We start from the raw sequence: 23,055 nt of genomic DNA, 5'->3' as shown, positions 1-23,055 counted from the left end.
TTTTAGTTCTAAGAGAGACTTTAATAGGCAGACCTTTCTTTTTTTATTCTGGAGGAAGAACATTTTGCAGTGACATCAAATTAATAAAATATTCTATGTGCAACAACAGTGAAGAGTACCTAGTACCCCACCTGTTCATGCAGTACATATGCAACTGTAGGAGTTGGCAGAGAGTGAACTAACTGACACTTTTCAGGTTGTCAGCAAATGGTCAATCCCAACAGTTCTTAAAAGTAGAAAAACATATTAAATTACAACAATAAATTGAAAGAGAATGTGATTCCAAAAGGAAATATTAAGAAAAATTTTAGTTGCTACAGAATTTAACATTAATCAAATCTAACTTCTCTCAACCTGGCAAAAATCAGATAATTGTGACTTCACAAATATTGGTACATTCGATGACTACTGCTACCAATTTGTAATGCTAGAAGTAAAATGTAAAAGAGATAAACTGAGACAAAATTCAAAATCGTATTTAGATTCTATTATACATACTTGAGTTTTGAGTGTTCTTTCTGTTAATAGCTGCTTCTCAAACTGTGCTTTAATAGCTGCTGCACTTATTTCTTCATCTTTCAATCTTGACAGCTCTGAAACATGGAAAAAAGTTAAAATTACATTGGTAATTACAGCAGCTGATAAACATTAGGTATATTAAAAATAAACATTTTTTGTTAATACATACGCTCTTGAACATCTTTCAATTTGTTATTTAATTCTTCTTTCTCATTTGCAAGATTGGCAACATCACTAGTTAGTGTCCTATTAGTTTCCTCAAGCTAAGAAATGAAAGAGGAAAAAATAATCACATCCCAATTTACACAATTTATGTTATAAAACGATTCAAATGAGAAACATCCTAGAATATTGTTAAACCTCTTATTTTTCTTTTTTTTTTTTTTGAGACAGAGTCTTGCTCTGTCACCCAGGTGAGTCTTGCTCTGTCAACCAGGAGTGCAGTGGCGCAATCTCAGCTCACTGCAACCTCCGCCTCCTGGGTTCAAGTGATACTCCTGCCTCAGCCTCCTTAGTAGCTGGGATTACAGGCATGCGCCACCACACCTGGCTAATTTTTGTAGTTTTAGTAGAGATGGGGTTTCACTATGTTGGCCAGGCTGGTCTCAAACTCCTGGCCTCGAGTGATCGCCCGCCTAGGCCTCTCAAAGTGCTGGGATTACTTACGGGCATAAGCCAACACACCTGGCCTGAAGGAAGTTTTACTGTAAATTATGTGTTTTGCCTTTCCACCCATGACTGTATTTCATTATATACACATGAAACAATACACAGTGTGGCTTTATGTGATTTTCTTTTTTTTTTTTTTTCTCTTTTTGGAGACAAGGTCTCAAGCTCTGTTGCCCAGGCTGGAGTGCAATGGCGTGCGATCACCACTCACTGTAGCCTCAGCCTCCAAGGCTCTAAGGATCCTCCCACCTCAGCCCCCATGAGTAGCTAGCTGGGACTACAGCATGAACCACCACACCTGGATAAAAAAAAAAAAATTTTTTTTTTGGTAGAAACGGGGTCTCACTATGTTGCCTAGGCTGGTCTCAAACTCCTGGAGCTCAAGCAATACTCCCACCTTCAACTCCAAAAGTGCTGCAATTACAGGCATGAGCCACCATGCCAGGCTGCGATTTTCTATCTTACTGAATTTATCTTTCTGTAATTGTTTTCACTCAATAGTATATTAAGGCATTAAATTGCTGATACAAATGAAGATCTAATTCATTTTAACTGACGTAATAGTTCCATCTTCTATTACATTTAATGCATGCATTCATTCATTCATGGACATTTGAGTTTTTGCTAAATATTTATGCTGTTATAAGCATTGTGCCTAAATTTCTATAGTGTATTTATCTTAATGTGGACTTTCTTCTGACTGCATTATGTGAATGCCTAAAATTTACTGGAAACTGTCATACTACTTACTGTACTATGCCATACTAAATTTATACTACCCATAGTGAATAAGAATGCCATTTTCTAGACATTCTTCAGACACTTGAAATTGTCAGCTACTGAATTTCTGCCAATGTGATGGGTATGAAATGGTATTTCAAAGTTGTTTTACCTAGGCTTTTCTTGAACAATAGTGAAGTTAAGTATATGCTTATATATTTAGGTTTTCTCTTTCAGCTAAGTTTTCTTCCAAATTCTTTAATCTTATCTTACTGAATTGCAGACATTCTACATATACTCTAGATACAAATCCCTTGTTTAATAAATATATTACAAATATCTCCCTTCTGTCATTTGTTTATGCTGTCTTCTGTCATATGCAACTTTTAGATTCTGTTCTGATAGCTTAAAATTTTTATTTTTCATAGTCCTTAAGATAGCTAGAATTTACTTTTGTGTGTGATGTAGTGGGGATTTAATTTTATTCCTTTCCATATAAAAACACAGTTATTCTGAAACCATTTATGAAATGTGTCCTTTCCCAGTGATTTGTGTACTGCCACTCCCATCATATATACCAAGTTCCTGTATGTGCAGAAGTCTTTCTGGCCTCCCTTTTCATTTCCACTGAACAGGATTGAATATCCCTGTTCTAATACCAGACTTTTTAATTACCGCAGCATTTCAATAGGTCTAGTTAATTGATAGGGTAAACCTAACTACTTGATATTTGACCTCTCTCTGAAATTTTTATTGCAATTTTTTCAACCTGCACGGAACTGTTTTCCTGGTAGTTTCAAGATTCTTCTGAACTAAGTTCTGTTTAAAAAGAAAAAAAAAAATGACCCTTTCACTTTAGACCTTTAACTTTGAATTCATTAACAGGTGAAGTCACTTTTAGTAAGCTCCTCTGACAACACTGAGAAGGCGGCAGTTAACTAGATTAAAAATCTTGTAGTCAGCATATATAATTTTTCATTTAGATCTGTGATAGTATGTCTAAAGAAGGTTTAAGATATAGCAATTTAACTATAATCCAAAAAAGCACCAAGAATTTGACTTACAGAAGCAATTGTAGCATCTTTTTCGGTGAGCTCCTGTTTGTGTCTAGCCATCATCTCTTTGATCTCCAGCTCTTTCATGATCTTCTCTTTTTCCAAATCAGAATATTGTTCTTCAGCAATTGAACGAGCCAGTTGCTCAGAATCTGCTTTGGTCAAGGTGATCTCCAGTTGGGCAGCCAAAGAGTCCCTACATTTTAGCAACATATCATTTTAATGGTTCAGTTTTCACTATGAAGTGAAAGTTTTTGTCTAATTCACTTCATCAATAATTTTTTATTTGGTGATTACCAGGCATTGTTCTAGGAGCAAAGTATACAGCTATGAACAAAAAGAGACAAGGGTCTCATACTTACCGTTCATCCTGTAATTCCTGTTTCTTCTGCTGCAATTCTTTACCAAGTTTGGTCTTTTCTTCACATTCTTCTTTAAGCTCCCTAACTTGTGTTTTATAAAGGGTCTAAATAGCAAAATACAACAGAAATGCGTATCATCATCAGAAATATTACTTCTACATTCAAAAGCTATTCAGACAAAAAGGAGAATGAACACGTACAAATATTTTCTTACTGCTAAGTCCCCGAGCAAATGAATAGTTTAATGAACTTTCCTATTTCTAGTCATCAATTAACTAATACAAGTTCAGCTAATAATTAAGAAGCATGATTTTCAACTGGATATCACACTGATATTTCTCATTTAATAGCACAGATAGGTAAAATGAATAAGGAGGCAAGGAAAAACATTAACAATTTAGACAAAAAAATGTTATTGGCTTAAATCAATAAAACAGGAGTTTCTACTTCATATTTTTAAAACTGATCTCAAAAAAGCACAACTATTAAAATGATAATTTTATTATAACTTTATTTCTTGCATTATGAAAATATTTTCTTCCTGAAAACAATGCTGTTAATCAGCTTCATCAGGTATGTTTTGTGCTTAGAATTACTTTTCTAGCAATGATAATAAATTTCTCTTAAACTATCTACATTCTTTTGCCCAGCTGCTCTTTTTATATGAGTTGTATGGTATAAATAAAATATCCCATCCAAAACTCTGTTTGCTATTTGCAAATTAATGTGTCTTGAACTTACTGAGAAATACTGTTCTGCTTCGAGCTGATCCTGGAGCTCTTTCATTTGCCCATCTGCATCCTGACGTTCTCTGTGAGGACAATGAATCAAAGGTTTAAATAACTTACACATATTTTAAACGAGCAGCTCTCAAAGTATGGTCTGAGGGAAGTCCTGGGAGTCTCTGAGGTTCTTCCACAGAACCCATAAGGTCAAATCATTTTCATAATACTGAGCACCATGGTTTTTTTAAAACTCTCATTCCCTCGTTATGTACCATATGTACTTTTCCTGAGGCCACATGACTTGTAATTACATCATTCTGATGGCTAAAATAACGTGTTTGTGTGTTCCTGTGTTTTAAAGTTTTCTCAGTTTTAATTTCTAACACAATACAAATCATTAGATATAACAAACGTAAACAAAAACTCATTTGGAACCCTTGATAATAATAATAACTATTATTATTATTATTATTATTATTTTTTGAGACAGAGTCTCACTCTGTCGCCCAGGCTGGAGTGCAGTGGCACGATCTGGGCTCACTAAAAGTTCCGCCTCCCAGGTTCATGCCATTCGCCTGCCTCAGCCTCCCGAGTAGCTGGGACTACAGGCGCCCACCACCACACCTGGTTAATTTTTGTATTTTTAGTAGAGACAGGGTTTCACTGTGTTAGCCAGGATGGTCTCGATCTCCTGACCTTGTGATCCGCCCACCTCGGCCTCCCAAAGTGCTGGGATTACAGGCGTGAGCCACTGCACCCGGCAGAACCCTTGATAATTTTTTTAAGAGTATAAAGGGGTTCTGAGACCAGTGTTATACTAAATCAACATTGAATCACACATTCACATACAGACACTGTGATCATCCATTTATGCCAACAAGTAGAAGAATCCAAAGAGCACCTCAAATCTGGTGATCTCAGTGAGGAGTGCAGAATGCCTGGGAGGGGGCTTCTGGGGAGGCGAGAAGTGCTGGCTTTAGATCTAAATATGGATGGTGGCTGCACAGATTTGTATACTTCGTAAAAATTCACTCAGCTCCACACTTAGTATTTGTGTACTTTTTCTGTATTATGTTAATCTTCAATAAAGGAATAAAATAATAAATAAAATAAAAGCAAGCCCAACAACCCATTTAAGAAGCTGGGTTGAAATGGTACATTAAATTCTGGACTTATTTTAAAAACATAAAAATTATAGTTATCTGAAACCAAAACTAAGGAGGAATAAAGCAAGTTGGAGAACAATACAATTTGTATGATATAATTTAAAAACAAGCAAAAAATAGAATCAAATGTACAGAAAACTCAACCTCACATATATTTGTTCAGATATATAGATAAGGGCACAGAAAACAGTCTGGAAGGAGAAATAACAAATTGTTGATATGTTACCTCTGGAGAGAGGAAAATGTCTGCATTCATGAAGGAGAGCTTACCTACTGCTTTTTTTTAAAATATAGTCAAGTATTTTACAATGGGAAGCTATATGAACACCACTTGGGTATTTTTAAAAACTACAACGCAGGAAGACTCAGAGGGAGCACGTGATTTAACCCTAGTCTCTTCAGTTCGTATACTGCTTAGGAGGTTTATCCTCATTCCCATTTAACATAATTTGGTCACTTTGTTTACTCACTGGCTCTTAAACTTGTGGGTAAAAAAGGAAGTTATGACTCAATGTCACTTAACTGTGTCATTTCTGTATTTTATTGTTGATGAGTATACTGTAGAGAATTCATGATTCTTATTTCTCCATGAGTCAAAGATGTGAGAGATGCAATTTAACAAATATACGAAAGGTCAAGTTTTAAGACTGTCCGATCACTGTCAGCTAAGCCCATTTGTAGCAAACCACAGTATAATTTTAACATCAGGATCTTCTTCAAGAGCTGATATCTTTCATTTATATGTAACTTTTATAACCTAATATTTATTAGGTATTTAAGAAAAGTAATTTTCAGAAAGTATTATTTCAGAAAGAACCATGTAATTACATGATTACAAATGAGGAGTACAGAAGAGAAGGAAGAAATTACAATGAGAAGTAGAAGTCTCCTCATTTGACACCTCTCCACCCCTACTAATCCTATTCCCCTAGAAGAAATAACTGTTTCATTTGTGTTTTATCTTTTGGTGGTTACCTCCACATCTCATAAGTTTTAGATATTATTTGCCCATTCCCTGTTGTCAGACTTGAATTTAGCTCTCTTGCCTTCCCCAACCTCTCCCCACCTCCCAATATAGTTGTATCACTCATCTAAGTGGTATAATGAACCCCCCATTTCCCTCTTATAGCAACCACAAACTATAATCTCCCCGGTTTACTAGATGAGAACTCTAACACTCCCATCCTGTCGTTGTTTTTGAAATGTCATGAGAATATGTCTCGATGTAGATCTTTTTTCATTTATTTGCTGAGTCCCTTCAGTCTAAAGTCATTTCTCCTTCAGCTAGGGGAAATTCTTCTCTATTATTTCTTTAATTTCCTCCTCTTGGTTTTTTAGTTCTTGCTGGAATTCTTATTCGCTGGGTGCTAGATCTCCTAGAACAGTCCCTCTGGGCCTTACTTATGTCTTTCAAACCTTCCATGCCATTTCTTCTTTTGTTCTACATTTTAGGAAATTTCTTTGACTTTGAACCCTTCCAACAAATTTATATTGGCAGTAATTATTCATCTTCAAGAGCTCGTTCCTATTCTGGCTGTTCCTTTTACATTGTGTCTGGTTCTCAATTAATGGAAGCAGTATCTCCTGAAATCTTTGATCAATACTAATTACCAGTAGCTTTTTACAGTGCTTTTGCTTTTCCAGAACTTTTAGCAGTTCTCTTCTACTCCTTGATATATGTTTCCTCCGGGGGCACTTTTCCTCTTTCATTATCATAATCTTCCTCTTTCAGATTGCAGGCTTTCCTCAAATGCTTAGTGATACTTGGTTATTTACTTGCAAAGGGGGTGGGAAAAACTTTAATCTCTATGTATGTAGGAGTTTTCTCACTGGCAAGCTTCAGTTTAAGATGAGAGGCTTTAAAAGCCAGCATTAAGCAAAGGGACCCCTAAATGCCAGAGTGAGAAAGGCTTTTCACCCCATATTAGCTGTTTTAATTACCCCAGAGGTTGTACCCAATTACTCTGTAGAGGAGAATGCTCTGATAAAAACCTTAGTGGTGGGAGGTGCCTGGCTGCAGACATATCTGCAAGGTTAATGGTAGAGTATGATCAGCAGATTAGTTCATTTTCATTTAGTGTCACAACTTACTCCAGGCCTTATTTGCTCTGAATACTTCTTTTCCATCTATATCCCACTTCATGTATACCCCTGGCCTTATATATACTCCTTTCTTCTTTTGTTCTACTTCATCAGTCACAAGGCTTCCATCTAACTGCCATCTCATTCACTAGAGAACCTTCTTGCCCTCCAACCCATTCTCATTCTTATTTATTGTGGGTTTATATATTTTTAAAATTCCTTTACTAGAGTTTTCCTGGAATCTTACAAGAAAGAAGAGATATATATGTTGGCCATTTTAAAAAGAAGCCAACATAGTACTTCATATGTAAATTCCCATTGCATGTATTTTTTTTTTTTTTTTTTACCTTGTATTCACTTATGTACCTGCCTTATCTTCCCCACTGAATAATTAATGATAAAATGCTAGTAAACTTCTCATGGGTAGGAAATGTATTTGGTTAATCTTTCTATCTTTCATAGTAACTACTACAATGCCTTACACCTAAGAGGGATGTAATCATTCATACAACATTTATTGAGGATGTAGTATACGTAAAACCTTAATCAAGGATTGGGGGCCGGGCACAGTGGCTCACACCTGTAATTCCAGCACTTTGCGAGGCAGAGCCAGGCAGATTACCTGAGGTCAGCAGTTCGAGACCACCCTGGCCAACATGGTGAAACCCTATCTCTACTAAAAACACAAAAATTAGCCGGGCATAGTGGTGGGCACCTGTATTCCCAGCTACTTGGGAGGCTGAGGTAGGAGAATTTCTTGAACCCAGGAAGGGAAGGTTGCAGTGAGCTGAAACCACACTATTGCACTCCAACTTGTGCAACAAGAGTGAAACTCCATCTCAAAAAAAAAAAAAAAAAAAGAAAAAAAAAGGACTGGGGAGAACAAAATATAAATAAATGATTTTTGCCCTTCAATTTTAATCCTACAATGAACACTTCCTCTATAACCCTATTAGGTGGCTAAGATAGAAAACATGGGTGTCTTTGGTGGGGAGAGGTAAGGAAAAGAGGGACTAAGAAACAACAGAACGCTATTCACTTACAAAGAAAATAAGAGGCACATACACTAGGTATAAACAAAGCATTATTAGAAGTGGGAAGGAAACACAACCTAGATGATTAACTAGCTCTTACATCTGCATAAACACTATTGTTAGAATAAAAAGCTGGCCTGAAATAAGAGAGAAAAATAAAGCTAATATACAGAAAAAAAAAAAAACAAAAAACACAAAGACAAAGATGTCTGATTATTGTTCCAATTTCTAGTTCCAATTTTAAAAGTTTTTTTTTTCTTTTTTTTTTTTTTTAAGAGTAAAATCCAATAATATTATCGACCAGAACTGGTTGGTAGAGGAGGAGGGAAGAAATATGCTAGGCTTAAATATTGCTCAAAAGGAATTATTGGTGACTGAAAATAAATAGAAGAGTGTTATAATTATATGGATAATCAGCTGGGCGTGGTGGCTCACACCTGTAATCCTAGCACTTTGGGAGGCTGAGGCAGGTGGATAACCTGACGTCAGGAATTCAAGATCAGCCTGGCCAACATGGTGAAACCTCGTCTCTACTCAATATACAAAAATTAGCCAGGCATGTTGGTGCATGCCTGTAATCACAGCTACTCGGGAGGCTGAGGCAAGAGAATCACTTGAATGGATGGAAGTTGCAGTGAGCCAAGATCGTGCCACTGCACTCCAGCCTAGGTGACAGAGAATAGCTCCGTCTCAAAAAAAAAAAAAAAATTTTATATGGATAATCAATAGAACAAAAATTACCCACAAAAGGAAAAAAAATAAAACATACCATAAAGTAAAATATTTTTAAAATCGTCGAAACAGAAAGGAGAACATGATTAGAGAACAACAACAAAAAAGACAATTTCCTGAAACTTGTTCTCAAATTTGTTCCTCTACAGAAAGCTTTTCCTCATGAAATAAATAAAAGACATTTGACATGGGTCACTTACTTTAATAACAATACATATACCATGTTATCACCATGGAATGCAAATTCAGATTAGACAAGAGAATTTCACAAGATAGCCTTCTGTATATTATATAAAAGTTTGGGTATACTGTCTGGCCAAACCAGCTTGCTCGTAAGTCATTAATCAAATCCATTATAGGTAATTTGTTCAGTTCAATGTTTACAATTCTTATGGAAAAAATTAGCAACACACACATTTAAAACGTGTTCATTTACCTTTGCGTGAGTGCTTAAAATACATATTTCTATTTCAAGATGACATTTAAAAATTATTCTAATATATCAGCAGCAAAAATATAATTTGCAATTACAAAAAACTAAACTAGAATCCTTAAGTTATTCTCATGTTTACAGTTGTGATTCTTTAATAAATACTATTATGCAGCTCTATTGTTTAAGCTTTCTAGATTTGGTTTAAACACATGCATATATATTGTCAATTGTGGGAAGCTTTACAAGTTATATTCCATGCACTTTTTGGACAGAGTTCTAACAGAGCCAGGCAGTCCACAAAACAGGCAGACAAAAGTTGAATTAACTGGGGCAAATAGGACTCTTATGCAACATCCAAAATATGTGAGATTCTGCAGCAAACTGGGAGTACCTTCAGGATTGGCCTGTTATCCTCTTTAGAACTAAGTTCATCTTAAAAATTTAAGAAGGTGGACATTTCAACACCATCAAGTGCATTTAGGTGACATATTTAAGTTAACCTGACTTCCTTGAATGATCTAGTTAGTAAACTAGTCACTAGTAATTCGGTCACCGAGCAAATCAAGCCTGCAAGAAAGGAAGCCAATATTCAAAATGCCGTGTTACCATCTAAACCCATACAAATTAGTTTATTTCCAACAATAGGTAACTTTAATAATAAGACGTCTAACTAAAGCAAGCTCCTCCAACAAGACCAAGACAGCATCTCTTCTTCTACGGCTTAGGTGTTGCCCAGAATTCCCGATACATGGAATAGCCCATACCAACAGTCATTGCTCCTACAACAAAGCCTTGGGCTGCCACACGCATGTGGATCAGATGAATGGACATTTTAGTATTTCCCCTGCTCTTCAGTTTGTATAATCCATATGCAACAATTCCTGCAAAACCCGCTATTCCAACAGGTACGAATGGTGCCTCTTTAGCTTTTCGAATAAGTTTTGATCCCTGATCTTCCTCATATGAAGGAAGGGAAACACCTGTGTCTGTTGACATAGTGATTGCTTGAAGAATCTCCCTAGAGTGAGAAAACCTCTCACACGCCAACCGGCTTCCGATCCCTCCCAATTTTAAAAGTTTAAATCTCATGAAGTTGAAGGTCTAGGCTTACCCTGGCAATAAATAGATCAGCTCAGCAAAAAGAACAAAGTCTACTTGAATATTTTGAGCATCTTTTCTTAGATAGCATCAGCCTTACTGACCTGTCACAGGTATGCATAAAGCAGACAATTACAATGAGGATACATTAGTAGTAGCTATAGTAGTTGTAACAGTAATAGATCTAGCAGTAATAGTCCCTAACACTTATCATATGATGGATGCTTTAAATAAACCATTGCTATCCTTTACAAGATCCCTAACAAGGAAGCTATTACTGCTCTCTTTCACAAGTGTGATAAAAGGCTTAGAGAAATTAAATCATTTGCCCGATGTTGGTTAGTTGGTAAGTAACAGAACCAATATTCACAACTCAGTCTGTCTGGATCCAAAGACTTTTTTCTTTCCACTCTATCACACTGTCTTTCATCAAACAACCGGGATCCAATATGACCTTTGGTCATGATTAGGCAGAAGTAATTCTCCTACTAATAGAATAAATGGGACAAATTTTAATAGTATATTTACTGTATATTTTATCTTTTTTAGAGTTGAGTTCTTGTTATGCTGCCCAGGATGGCATGTAGTGGCTATTCACAGACGTGATCACAGTGCAAAGCAATCTCACTTCACCTCAAGTGATTCTCCTGCCTCAGCTCCCCAAGTAGCTGGAACTACAGACGTGCACAATCGTGCCTATAATATTTTTAAAGTATTTTAACAATATGTTCTCCATTTTATAAGTAAATCAAGTAGACGCTAGAGTATATCCTATGACATGATTAAAAATTTACATGCTGTTTATTTAACAGTCAAACATTTCCAAGTCTAAGAAACTAAGGAAACAAACAGGCACACGGACAATAAGCTTGAGAAAGAGCCCTGAGGAGGAATCTAAAAGCATGGTATGAAAATCCCAGATATTTTCTTCTGCCTCATCACCAACACTTCCTCTGTCATCACATTGTAATTAGGTAGCAGCAGTAAAAACTGTTGGGGAAACGAATATAATCTCGAAGGACAACAGTGACACTCAACACATTACCTGTACAGAAATAAATAGAAAACGTGGTCTAGAAAGTAAAATGCTCAAAAGAAAATCCACAGATACACCAAAATTAACTTATACATGGATAATTATGCATATTAAAACATCTCAATCAATTAACTTACTTTCGAAGTTCAGCATTTTGTTTTTCCAAGTTCATTTTCATTTCCATGAGATGGTTATTTTCTTGCTTTAACTGCTTTTCTGACATTTTTAGTGTGTTAACCTGTTGTGTTTGCATCTTCAGGTCATTTTGTGTAAGGCAGCGCTTCTGAGTTTCTTGCTCTATTTTTAATGTCAGGTTTCTAACCTAAGAAATAAATTGTGTACTTGGTATATAAGTAAATTATTTCCATTTTTCTAATCAATGAAGTTGGTATAAAATATGGTGATGTAAAACAGATTTTTTTACCCTTAGGTAGCTAATTCATTTCATACTAAATTTTTTTTTGTATTTCTAATAATATTATAATTGTATTTTTTAAATAAAATATAATAAGGTAAATATAACTTTAAAAATGTTTACATTATGATTCCTTTAGTATATCATCAAAATTTAGTTAAACCAACAGGTTGCAGACTATTATAAGAAAAACTTTAAAATTATGAAACCATCACTAGACCTTCATGAATAAACCTAACTTATTAATTCATTAGTTTATTATTAATCATTAGTACACTTAATACTTACATCCTCATTTAGCACATCTTTCTGTTTAAGGAGCTCATTTATTTTCTGCTGTGACTGTTTGAGGTCACAGTCTAATAGAGAACATCTTTTCTCAGCTTCTAGCAATAGGTTCTCCACTTTCTGTTTTAAAGTTCTTTCCTCCAAGAGCTTCTTCTCCATTTCTAGTATAATAAAAATGGACACAATCATAAATTTACAAATAAAAGAAGCATATCATAAATTTGTAAGTAAAAGCACATTAAATGACACCCTACTAATAAAAATTATAATAAATGATGCTGCCTTATAGTCTATTAATTTTCTTTTCTCTCTTTTTTTTTTTTGAGACAGAGTCTCACTCTGTTGCCCAGGCCGGAGTGCAGTGACGCAATCTCAGCTCTTCGTAACCTCCTGGATTCAAGCAATTCTCGTGCCTCGGCCTCCAGACATAACTCGGATTACAGGTGTGTGCCACCACACCCGGCTAAGTTTTGTATTTTTAGTAGAGATGGGGTTTTGCCATGTTGGCCAGGCTGGTCTCAAACTCCTGGCCTCATGCAATCCACCCGCCTCGGCCACCCAAAGTGCTGGAATTACAGGCATGAGCCACTGTACCTGGCCTTAATTTTCAATTTAATATTTTCACTTTCATACTTGAAAATTAGGAGTTTCATTCACAGGGTGTTAAAATGTATCACACTCTGCAATATTACATCTATTCTAATGGAAGCAAGATAGTTCTACCTTTATTTATATTCTACAAGATGCTTACATCTTTAAACAAAGGTTTCTTATATTTTACTGCTATTCTATGTCTCTCAGTGTTACTATTTTTATCTTAAAACAATCCAGGTAGATTCTATGATCTCCATAGGACTTTCCATATTAACACATTATTATGCAGGTGTTGAAAAATATGTTTTAGGGAGGTGGTAAAGGACAAGACTCTGGAACCAAACTTTCTGAGCTTAAACCCTGGGTCTAACACTGTTTGACTGGACAAGCGATTCACCTCTCTGGACCTGTTTCCTTATCTCCAGAATAGGGATAACAGCACCTAGGGAGGTTGTGAAGATTTAATACATGTGTACCACTTAAATGCTGCCTGGCATATGGCAAGCACTTGGTAAGTGCTTATTATTTAAGCAGAATTTTTAATGACCAAGGAAACGCTCACAATGTCTTGTTTTTTAAAAAGCAAAACGGTATAGAAAGTGGAGAAAATTTGCAAAATAGTATCCTAACTCATAGGATTATGAGTAATCTGTGCTTCTTTCTTTATACTTTCCTGTGTTTTCTAAATTATTTACAATAAATTTTTAATCTATTTTACTTATCAGAAGGCAAAGTTCCAAGTGATTTCAGTGTTAAATGTAAGTCATCACAGTTAAAGGATTATCTTGATATACTGGTTAGTACTTCAGTTCTCATTCAATTAAGGCTCCTCTGCTTTTTCATAATTAATGCTCAACATCTAATTATCATCTATTATAAAGTTGTATTAGGTAAAAATTAAACCTATGAATATTTAGTGTTTAATGAATGGTCTTCAAAAGTGCAGAAAAATGACACATTCCCCATGTAGTACTAATAACAGTTAGCATTTCTAAACACTTTACATGTTTTATTGCACTTGATTTTCACAACAACGTAACAATACTGTAATTGTCCCTTTACAGGAAACAAGACACAGAAAGTTTAAATAACTAGACAAGGTCACATAGCTAGTAATTATTTGGTGAGCCATGTTCTTAATCCAAGGAGCCAATGACATGCAACAGAAGGACCAAAGGCTTTAGCCTAAGATTTGAAACCATCTATAATATGTAACAGTTTTGTGTACTCATGTGTAAAATATGGAAGTCATCATGTATCTTACATTAGCGTTTTAATAGTTTGAAAAAAATGGTAGTTAATACTGAATTGGTTCATTTTTATCAATTCAGAGAATAATCACTAAACAAATGTCCTCATTTAACAAAAAAACAATCACCATAATGTAGGCATTGAGAATAGAAAGAGGCATTACTGAGATAATGAAAATAGTCCTTTTTTTTTTGAGATGGGGTCTTGCTGTGCTACTGAGGCTCGAGTGCAGTGATGCAATCATGGCTCACTGCAGCCTTGAACTCCTGGGCTCAAGCAATGTTCCTGCATCATTGCAGGAATACTGAGAGTCCTACTCCCAAGTAGCTCCGACTATAGGCGCACGCGACTACATCCAGCTAATTTTTCTATTTTTTGTACAGATAGGGTCTTGCTATGTTGCCCATGCTGGTCTCAAACTCCTGGGCTCAAGAGATCCTCCCACCCTGGCCTCCCAAAGTGCTAGGATTACAGATGTGAGCCACCATGCCTAGCCTGATATATTCTTTATCTTGTTTTGAACAGTAGTTATGTGAGCATATCACGAAATGTCAAAAATGTTTACATTTTATTATTGCATGTAAATTATACCTCAATGAAAATAATTGAACTCTGTCTTCTAGGCCACAGACAAGGAAATATGGCCCAGTAACTTTCTCCCTTACAATTAGATTTTTGTAAATAAAGTACTCATTTCATTTCTTATCATCCTGATTTAGTGCCTTAAACTACACTGATTTTTACTAAGAAAATCTACCATTTTAATTACATGCAATAATTAAAAGGCTATTTTTTCTAAGTTAGTTACTCATGTTATGCTTCAATATGAAAATAAATTTCTGTTCAAGAGTTTTAAGCCTTTCACAAGAATAGCTTAAAGTACTGATTTTCTCTGGAATTTCAGAGTCATTATAAACAGTCAGTTTGGAAAAGAAAAAATTATCCTAAGACAATTCCAGGATAAAGTCTAGTTTATGGGAAGGTTAACTTTGTTATCTATTAGTATTATATGGCTTCAACCAAATCTGGCTAGTATCTTCATCATGTTAGAGATCAAAATACTCAGTGAACTTATATTCTAGTTAGACCAGCTATTACTTTTAAATTCTTACCTTGCATAAACTGGCAAGAATTTTATAATACAAAACTCTTGTATTACAAGAATTACCTGTATCAATAGTAACAGGTATACAGTGTGTGAAGTTCAGATATTCCTTCTTACTACTGATACACGTATACCGAGTGGTACAGATATTACCAGGTATATAATATTGAGAAATATTAATTTATCTCTGATCTAAAAATCTGATCATGTAATTTTGTGTTTGGGTCTTACTATCTTAGAAATGATTACTGTAATGATACAAAGGAAAAATAATAGAATATCTATGTAAAGCTTCCCTAATAGTTTTTTTTCCTCCAATTCCCAATATTTGACAATGAAATATAAAAAAAAATGTTTCAAAACCAAAAAGCTAACACAGAATCAATTCTTAGGAAGACGCTGCTGGAAAACCCTCTTTAAAAAATGCATACCTTTCATGGCTTCTGATTTGGCTTCTTCGATGGACTCATAGATCTTATTTTTATCTGCTAGTCGTGCCTTTGTGGCCTTATGTTCAGCTTCTTCTTGTTCTAGGCTCTGCTGTATAACTTTTAGTTGGTATGTCATATCTATTTCCATGTTGCTTTTTTCCTATTAAATATTTAAAATGCAGCTATCAACAAAAAAGAGACTAGCTCACAATTTCAAAAGCTAATTTTTTTTTTTTTTTTTTGAGACAGAGTCTTGCTCTGTTACCCAGGCTGAAGTGCAGTGGTTTGATTATGGCTCATTGCAGCCTCAACTTCCCCAGGCTCAAGCAATCCTCCCAACTCAGCCTCGAAAGTAGCTGGGACTATAGACGTTTGTCACCACTCCTGGCTAATTTATTTTATTTATTTTTTAATGTAGAGACAAGGTCTCATTAAACACTGCCTACACTGATCTTGAACTCCTGGGCTCAAGTGATCCTCCCAACTCAGCCTCCCACAGTGCTGAGATTATAGGTGTGGGCCATGGTGCTCAACCTTAACTTGTTTTTTAACAGGCTTAACTAGAATGTTCAGTATTTCCCCTCCCGTCTTCACTCAAACCTTTTAGAATAGTAATCTATATACTCTACTTCTCTACTTCCCACTGTACCCAACAGTCTACACCACCACTCTGCTGTTCTGAGATCTGTATCAAGCTCACTTAATCTCAACAAAAAGACCAATGCTATTCTCAATATCAAATTCTAAAGACCCTTTTCAGTCTTATTTGAACTCACTGCCCCCCTTAAAACTATCCCTTGGCATTGCCGACCTTGTACTTAGTTGGTTCTCTCCATTCTGCTTGCATCCTTTCTGTTGCTCCTGAAGCTTTCCCAGCTGTCCCTTAAATGTTGGTGATCTAAGCCCCAATGCTCCTCCTATTTTCTACATAAACCCCAAAGGTTTTCTAATTCTTTGATTTTTATAGTTCATATCATAAATATGATAAAGGCTTTTTTCCAAATAAAGCCTTTCATACGAAAAATGATTTCTCAAACCACATAATCCACCAACAGAGTAATCTACTCTGTCCTAAAAAAGAAAAAAAAAAAAAAAACACTACTTCACACAGTCTTTTCCCAGATGGGCTATTCCACTCACATGATTTCAGCTACTTACATACCAATGACTCAAATATTTCTAACAGTGCAGACATGCTAATTTGGCTGTCCCATAGGTACCCTCAAACTTAAGAGGACTAAAGTGGGTTTATCACTGTCTCATGAGCTATTTTTCCTTTATTCTTTATTAACAGCATCACTATATATCTTGTCACAACCTACAAATCTGGGACTCATCTTTGACTGCTACTCATATGCCATATCTAATCAACTACTAAGTGCTGCCAAATATTCCTCTTCCAAATATTTCTGAGTCTTCCAATTTTTCCAACCTTTTAATGGCTGTACTAAGTCTCCCATTATTCCTTATCAGCATTACCTAAAAAGTCTACTGACCAGTCTCTCTACCTCCAGTCTTGTCCTCCTCAAATCTTTTCTCCACACAGTACACAGTGATCTATCTTTAATGTACCTCTAATAAGATCATCTAATTTAAAGCCCTTAAGTGGCTAGCCCATTACTATACTCAAAATTTCTTAATAGAGTATTTGCTATCTTGCATGATCTACCTCATGCCGAGCTCTGTAGCCTCACTCTGACCACTGAATTCCTCATGTCCTTACATAACAACCACATTGTGATCTTCAGGCCAATCTAACCTGATGCCTTTTTCTTTTTTAAGTTTCATTGGAACACAGCCACATCCATTCCTTCATGAATCACAGAGGGCTGAACAGTTGCAAGACCATATAACCCACAGAAGATAAAATATTTACCACCATGCCTTTAAACGATTAAAATTTGCTGACTCCCACTCTATACTCCAGAAAACAAACAATGCCTTTTTTATTTTCCATCTTCTATGTCTTTGCTCATGCTGTTCTCACTAACTTGGAATGTGCCTTTGCCCTACCAACCTATCCTGCTGTCAGGTTAGGGATGCATCCCATACACCCAATACATATACCCTGTCGATAAGTCTTATCATTCTATTTGCCATACTGCATTAGAATTATCTTTGTGCTTTATTATTACTTTTAAACTTACCTATTCAACTGTGACATTATTCAAGGTAAGGACTGCATCCTGATATTTCTACCACATATAACACACTGAATATTTAGCTGAGTAAATAAATAAGTGAATGAAAATAAAATGCTAACTGCATAGACTCTAGAAATCATCCCTTTCTTAGAGTATTTTAAAAGAAAAACTTCTAAATGCCAAAAGTCATGGTGACTTTATATATGGCATTTTTAAGACATGTTATGAGTCGAAATTTGAGTTTTCCTTGGGTCCTAGAGAGATCCTCATTATCTACACTCCAGGATGGGTCCCCTTACTTCATGAGCAGCCAGCATGCTGAGGGCTGCTTGTACAGTGTTATGGTAAGCCTGCAGATACATCTCTTATCTACACATCAAGTCCAAATCAAAAGGAATCCATGAGCATGTGGAAATATTCCAGTTAGTGACTTCCCTTAGTTTAGAATAACTTTTCTAACCTGAAAGTCTACTGTCAATTTTCTTATGCAAAAATATAAAACATGTTTTACCTTTTCCAAATCAGTAAATCTCTCCTGAAGTTGTCTCTTCTCCAGTTCTACTTTCGCTAATAAGATTTTGCCGTTCTTTAAATCTTCTTCTAGGCCACATATTCTACCTAAAAATTGCAACGTTTTTAAAAACATTAAACCCACAAAGTATATACATTCAATTAGGAATAAAAAGTTTGCAAGCCACCTTCTATTTTGGAGCTGTTGTTTGTGAGCAGAAGTTTTATACTTGTTGGTATTGTGCTTTACAGTTAATTCAAATGGAATCCAATCTACTACCTGAAGAGTTTAATACTTAAAATCATACTATTTGAAATTAAATCTTTTGTTCCTAAAATTTTGTATCAGTGTATTTCTAATATTCTAACTTTACATAATAGTATATTCAGAAATGTCCAATCCAGCACACTATCCATCATCTAAAGTTATTTTTAAAATAAGAATCATCAAAATTAATTCAAGTGCAACCACGACTTCAATACCTTGTAAATCATTAATTATCTCTGATCCATGGGTTCGATCCCTCCTTTCAGATTCTAGAGCTGACTGAAGATTGATAAATTCCTTTTCAAGTTTTAACTTGGCAGTCTCCAGCAGGCAGTTTTTATCTTGTAGATCTCTATTGTTAGATTCCAGCTGCTGAATCTGTTTTGAACTTTCTGCCTGGGTTTTCCTTAACCGGGCTGCAGTATCAGACTCTGTTCGCAGTAAAGCATTGGTTTCATCCAGCTGTTATTCCATTCAAAACCAAACAACAACAAACAAACACACATGTATGTAATGAAAATAAGTCAATGTATTCCCCCATTAGAAACTATTTAAAATAAACAAAAACCTAAAAATATTTTCCAAATGATTTCTAAAATTAGAGGTAAAGGCCTTTTGCAACACTGTCAATTAAAACTAATGTTATCGCGCAGTTAAAAATAAAACCCAGTATCTTTACTACAAATTGAGATCCACCTACTTGTCTCTGGAGTTGATTCACTTTCTCAGTGGATATTTGAGAGTTTTGATTTCTTTTTTTCAAATCTTCAAGTTGATCTTTTAAGCTGTTAACTATGATAAAAAGCATTTCAGTGGCAAGCTTAACATAACACACATACACACACTTAATTTTTTTCTTGATGAGTAATTAATATTCTACACCACAAACCATCATTTTCCAAATTTCGTTTTTTGTCTGCTTCATGATCAGCTTTCCTCTGATATTCTGCATTTTTGTGCTGAAGAAGCGCCTTTTCTCTTTCTAACTGTCTTAATGCTGATTCCACACTTTTCCGTAAGGTAATCTGAAATAATGCTTAAAGTTATTATCAAAAAAGTATGTATAAAAATGAAATCAAAACAAAAAATACTTGCTATTCCAAACAGATAAAAAAGATCTCAAAAAGGCTTTCACTGCTTTTTTGTTAAAACTGTAATAATGCTTTCTGATTGTAAACTAGCACACTACTCTTAAATCATAAAGACCGTAAATGTTTTGTTTACTATTCAAACTTCCTGTAAATTTCCACGACTACTGAACTATCATTATTTAATACTTTGGCCTAAAATGTTATGAATAGCATTTTTTTCCCTTGAAATATCTACACATACTGAATTAACTCAAGTCTGCAAAAACATAACAGAATGAAGCCTATTTATAACATGATTTCCCTATAATTTAGTCCTATCCACCAATACTACAAGGTAGGTTTCAAGGCACGTATTACTATGGTACCAAGAGAGCTCCTTAGGTAAGTCAGACATCAAAGATTTTTACTAACAAAAATGTTAATAAAAAAGTGGGGCAACTTTACCTCCTCTTCTAGCTCCTTTGCTGTTTTTTCTAGGCGAGTATTAACAGATCTAAAGAATTTCAGAAAGAAACAGTAAATAACTTCTAATTTACAATAAAACATAGTCTATAAATTTAAAAGTAATTACATAATTACTTGGTAGCTCTCCTTTTTTTTTTTGAGACAAAGTCTTGCTCTGTTGCCCAGGCTGGAATGCAGTGGCGCAATCTTGGCTCACTACAATGCCTGCCTCCCAGGTTCAAGCGACTGTCCTGCCTCAGCTTCCCAAGTAGCTCCCTTGGCCTCCCAAAGTGTTGGGATTACAGGCGTGAGTCACCGCACCCAGTCGTAGCTCTCCATTTCTTTCTTTCTTTTTTTTTTTTTTTTTTGAGACAGAGTCTCGCTCTGTCGCCCAGGGTGGAGTGCAGTGGCGCAATCTCAGCTCACTGCAACCTCAGCCTCCCAGGCTCAAGCGACTGTCCCGCCTCAGCCTCCCAAGTAATTCCCTTGACCTCCCAAAGTGTTGGGATTACAGGTGTGAGCCACTGCGCCAGGCCATAGCTCTCCGTTTCTGTTTTTCCTTTTTTTTTTCTTTTGTTTCTTTGAGACGGAGTCTCACTCTGTCACCCAGGCTGGACTGCAGTGGCATGATCTCAGCTCACTGCAACCTCTGCCTCCCAGGTTCAAGCAATTCTCTGCCTCGGCCTCCCAGGTAGCTGGGATTACAGGCACCCGCCACTATGCCCAGCTAATTTTTGTATTTTTAGTAGAGACTGGGTTTCGCCATCTTGGCCAGGCTGGTCTTGAACTCCTGACCTCGTGATCCACCCACCTCGGCCTCCCAAAGTGCTGGGATTACAGGTGTGAGCCACTGCACCTGGCCGCTCTCCTTTTTTCCGTAAATGTTTAAACTTAAATTTTATAATGTAATATTTAATTATCTACAAAACATACTTGCACTTCTGTTCCAGTTCCTCTTTGGCTTGTATCTCATTGCTAAGATGTTCTTCTAATGTATACAGTTTTTTCTGAATCTGTCAAAAAACAAGAAACTGTAATTACGTATTTTGGTCATATTTAAAGATGAGAGGCTTAAAGAAAACAATGACAAGCTTATTTTGTCTTTCCACTAAACATAACGTCCTCTATAATGGTACAGTATTTGTACCTCCTTAATGTGACTTATATTGATAAAGGGAAAAACTCCCCCATCTCTTGCTTTCTATCAGAGTACACATGTATGTATGAAACATACTTATGTAACCATGCATAAGAAGCTCTAACTTTGGCAGAATTGTTCTATGACACAAAGTTTCAAATTCATTATAAAGAATACCACCTCAGATAACTTCTGCTGTTTTTCTATGAATTATTTGCTTGAAAATATTGTCATTATTTGTGCTAGTCAGATAAAAATGAATACATCTAAAACAAATATTCAGAGTACTCAACTGAATATGCTCAAAGTAAGAATATAAGCTCTTCTTTTATATCTTCCTATGTAGTGCTGGTCATATTACTGAGGAGTAATCAATAACTTTCGAATAAATGATAGCTAATTAATTACAAGCCAGCTCCTCAGCAGCTTTCCCTAGCTATGTAAGTCTTTAAACAAGCTAAAATTACCGAAACTATTAAATAATCCATTTTTGGAACATTATTTACTTTTTAAAGGATTTAACTTTTTGAGCTCCTGTGGTGCCTTTGGTAAAATATCAGGCACTGTACAAATGCTGTCTTGTTAATATTAACAAAAATCCTACAAAGATGGTAGCATTGTATCTACTTGATAAAGAAAATGAAATTCAAAAAAGGTAAATAATCAGGCCAAGATAGCATAGCTAATAAGTCGCAGTGGCAAAAATCAATGCAGGTCTATTAGACTCCCATGGCAATGTACTTTCCATTATTCCTTCTAGTGATCAGGTTCTCCATGGTTTTAAATACTGCATCTATCTTAAGCAAAACTCTGTTTTCCCTTAATAAAAATATACAGGCTAATGAACTAGTCAAGTTTAATTGCTTTTGGCTACTACTGCATTACAATAATTTGAGCACACCAGTTATTATATGCTAATCAGAAATTTTTGCTGCCAGTTATATGTCCTTGATAAATAAAAACAAAATTACATAATATATATTTTAAACAGATCCACAGAACAATAATAAAAGAGATACTTGGTAGAAGAAAGGTTGGGAACTTCTCTCTTGGGTAGATGTAGTACTCCAAATGCTAGGTAATGACTATATTTAAACTTTGCGAGAGTGATGAGCTTTTCTCAGTTTTTCAATATATCTGACAACATCAACATACCTCTCGACTTTCCTATTTAAAACAAAACAGAAAACACATTAAAATACTAAAATGATGGTTATATTCTTTAAAATTCCTAAAACACAAACCATAACAAAATTATCCAACCTAATGCTTTAGCTTTCATTAAGTTTGAAGAAAAAATGTTTAGCATCATCATTTATGTGTATGTGTATATACATGTATGATTTAGCTTTGCATTCATTTACAAATTATAGAAGTCAATTTTCTAAATGTTATAGTTGTTTACAAACTTATTCTATCACTTTTGGCACTCAATTAAGCCTAAAGCCATGTAGAAGTCCTCTTTGTACTAGCCATCATGTCTTGAATAATGATACTATTCACATAAATCAATCATTGCAATGCTATGTTAAACTGTATTACACAAGGAATGCCATCTCATGATTTTAAAAGGAGCATCAAATTAGCTTTTTAAAAACATGGGTATTACTAAAATATTTAAACATGCAACTAAAATAACTACAGCAGTAAAAATGTATACGTACTTCATTTTTCCTTGATTGTATTGAATCATTTTCTCTACAAGATGGAGAGTCACTTAATAATCTACATGGAAAGGGGGAGAA

General features: G+C 35.3%; 2 protein-coding genes across 4 annotated transcripts in view; both read right to left on the bottom strand.

Annotated features, from left to right (window-relative positions):
• Positions 1-23,055, bottom strand: part of ROCK2 (Rho associated coiled-coil containing protein kinase 2) — a 167,500-nt gene that overhangs the window by 17,225 nt on the left and 127,220 nt on the right. For all 3 annotated transcript variants that reach the window (XM_055377492.2, XM_031007925.3, XM_055377493.2), the window contains exons 10-25: positions 22,975-23,035; positions 22,466-22,477; positions 21,106-21,185; positions 20,173-20,221; positions 19,527-19,662; positions 19,338-19,429; positions 18,853-19,099; positions 18,371-18,477; positions 15,716-15,875; positions 12,335-12,495; positions 11,769-11,953; positions 4,067-4,136; positions 3,326-3,429; positions 2,973-3,159; positions 689-782; positions 499-593 (exon numbers count right to left, since the gene is read on the bottom strand). In XM_055377492.2, the coding sequence (XP_055233467.1) occupies positions 499-593; positions 689-782; positions 2,973-3,159; positions 3,326-3,429; positions 4,067-4,136; positions 11,769-11,953; positions 12,335-12,495; positions 15,716-15,875; positions 18,371-18,477; positions 18,853-19,099; positions 19,338-19,429; positions 19,527-19,662; positions 20,173-20,221; positions 21,106-21,185; positions 22,466-22,477; positions 22,975-23,035 (1,840 nt within the window). The remainder of the gene's footprint in view (positions 1-498; positions 594-688; positions 783-2,972; positions 3,160-3,325; positions 3,430-4,066; positions 4,137-11,768; positions 11,954-12,334; positions 12,496-15,715; positions 15,876-18,370; positions 18,478-18,852; positions 19,100-19,337; positions 19,430-19,526; positions 19,663-20,172; positions 20,222-21,105; positions 21,186-22,465; positions 22,478-22,974; positions 23,036-23,055) is intronic.
• LOC101134412 (HIG1 domain family member 1A, mitochondrial-like) lies at positions 10,133-10,591 on the bottom strand. The gene has a single exon (XM_063696065.1). The coding sequence runs from the start codon at positions 10,584-10,586 to the stop codon at positions 10,212-10,214; it is 375 nt and encodes a 124-aa protein (XP_063552135.1). The 5' UTR covers positions 10,587-10,591; the 3' UTR covers positions 10,133-10,211.

Source organism: Gorilla gorilla, chromosome 12 (assembly GCF_029281585.2).
Source record: "Gorilla gorilla gorilla isolate KB3781 chromosome 12, NHGRI_mGorGor1-v2.1_pri, whole genome shotgun sequence".
Classification (NCBI taxonomy): domain Eukaryota; kingdom Metazoa; phylum Chordata; class Mammalia; order Primates; family Hominidae; genus Gorilla; species Gorilla gorilla.
The sequence above is the reverse complement of the archived record's forward strand: the minus strand, read 5'-3'. Positions and strand labels throughout refer to the sequence as shown.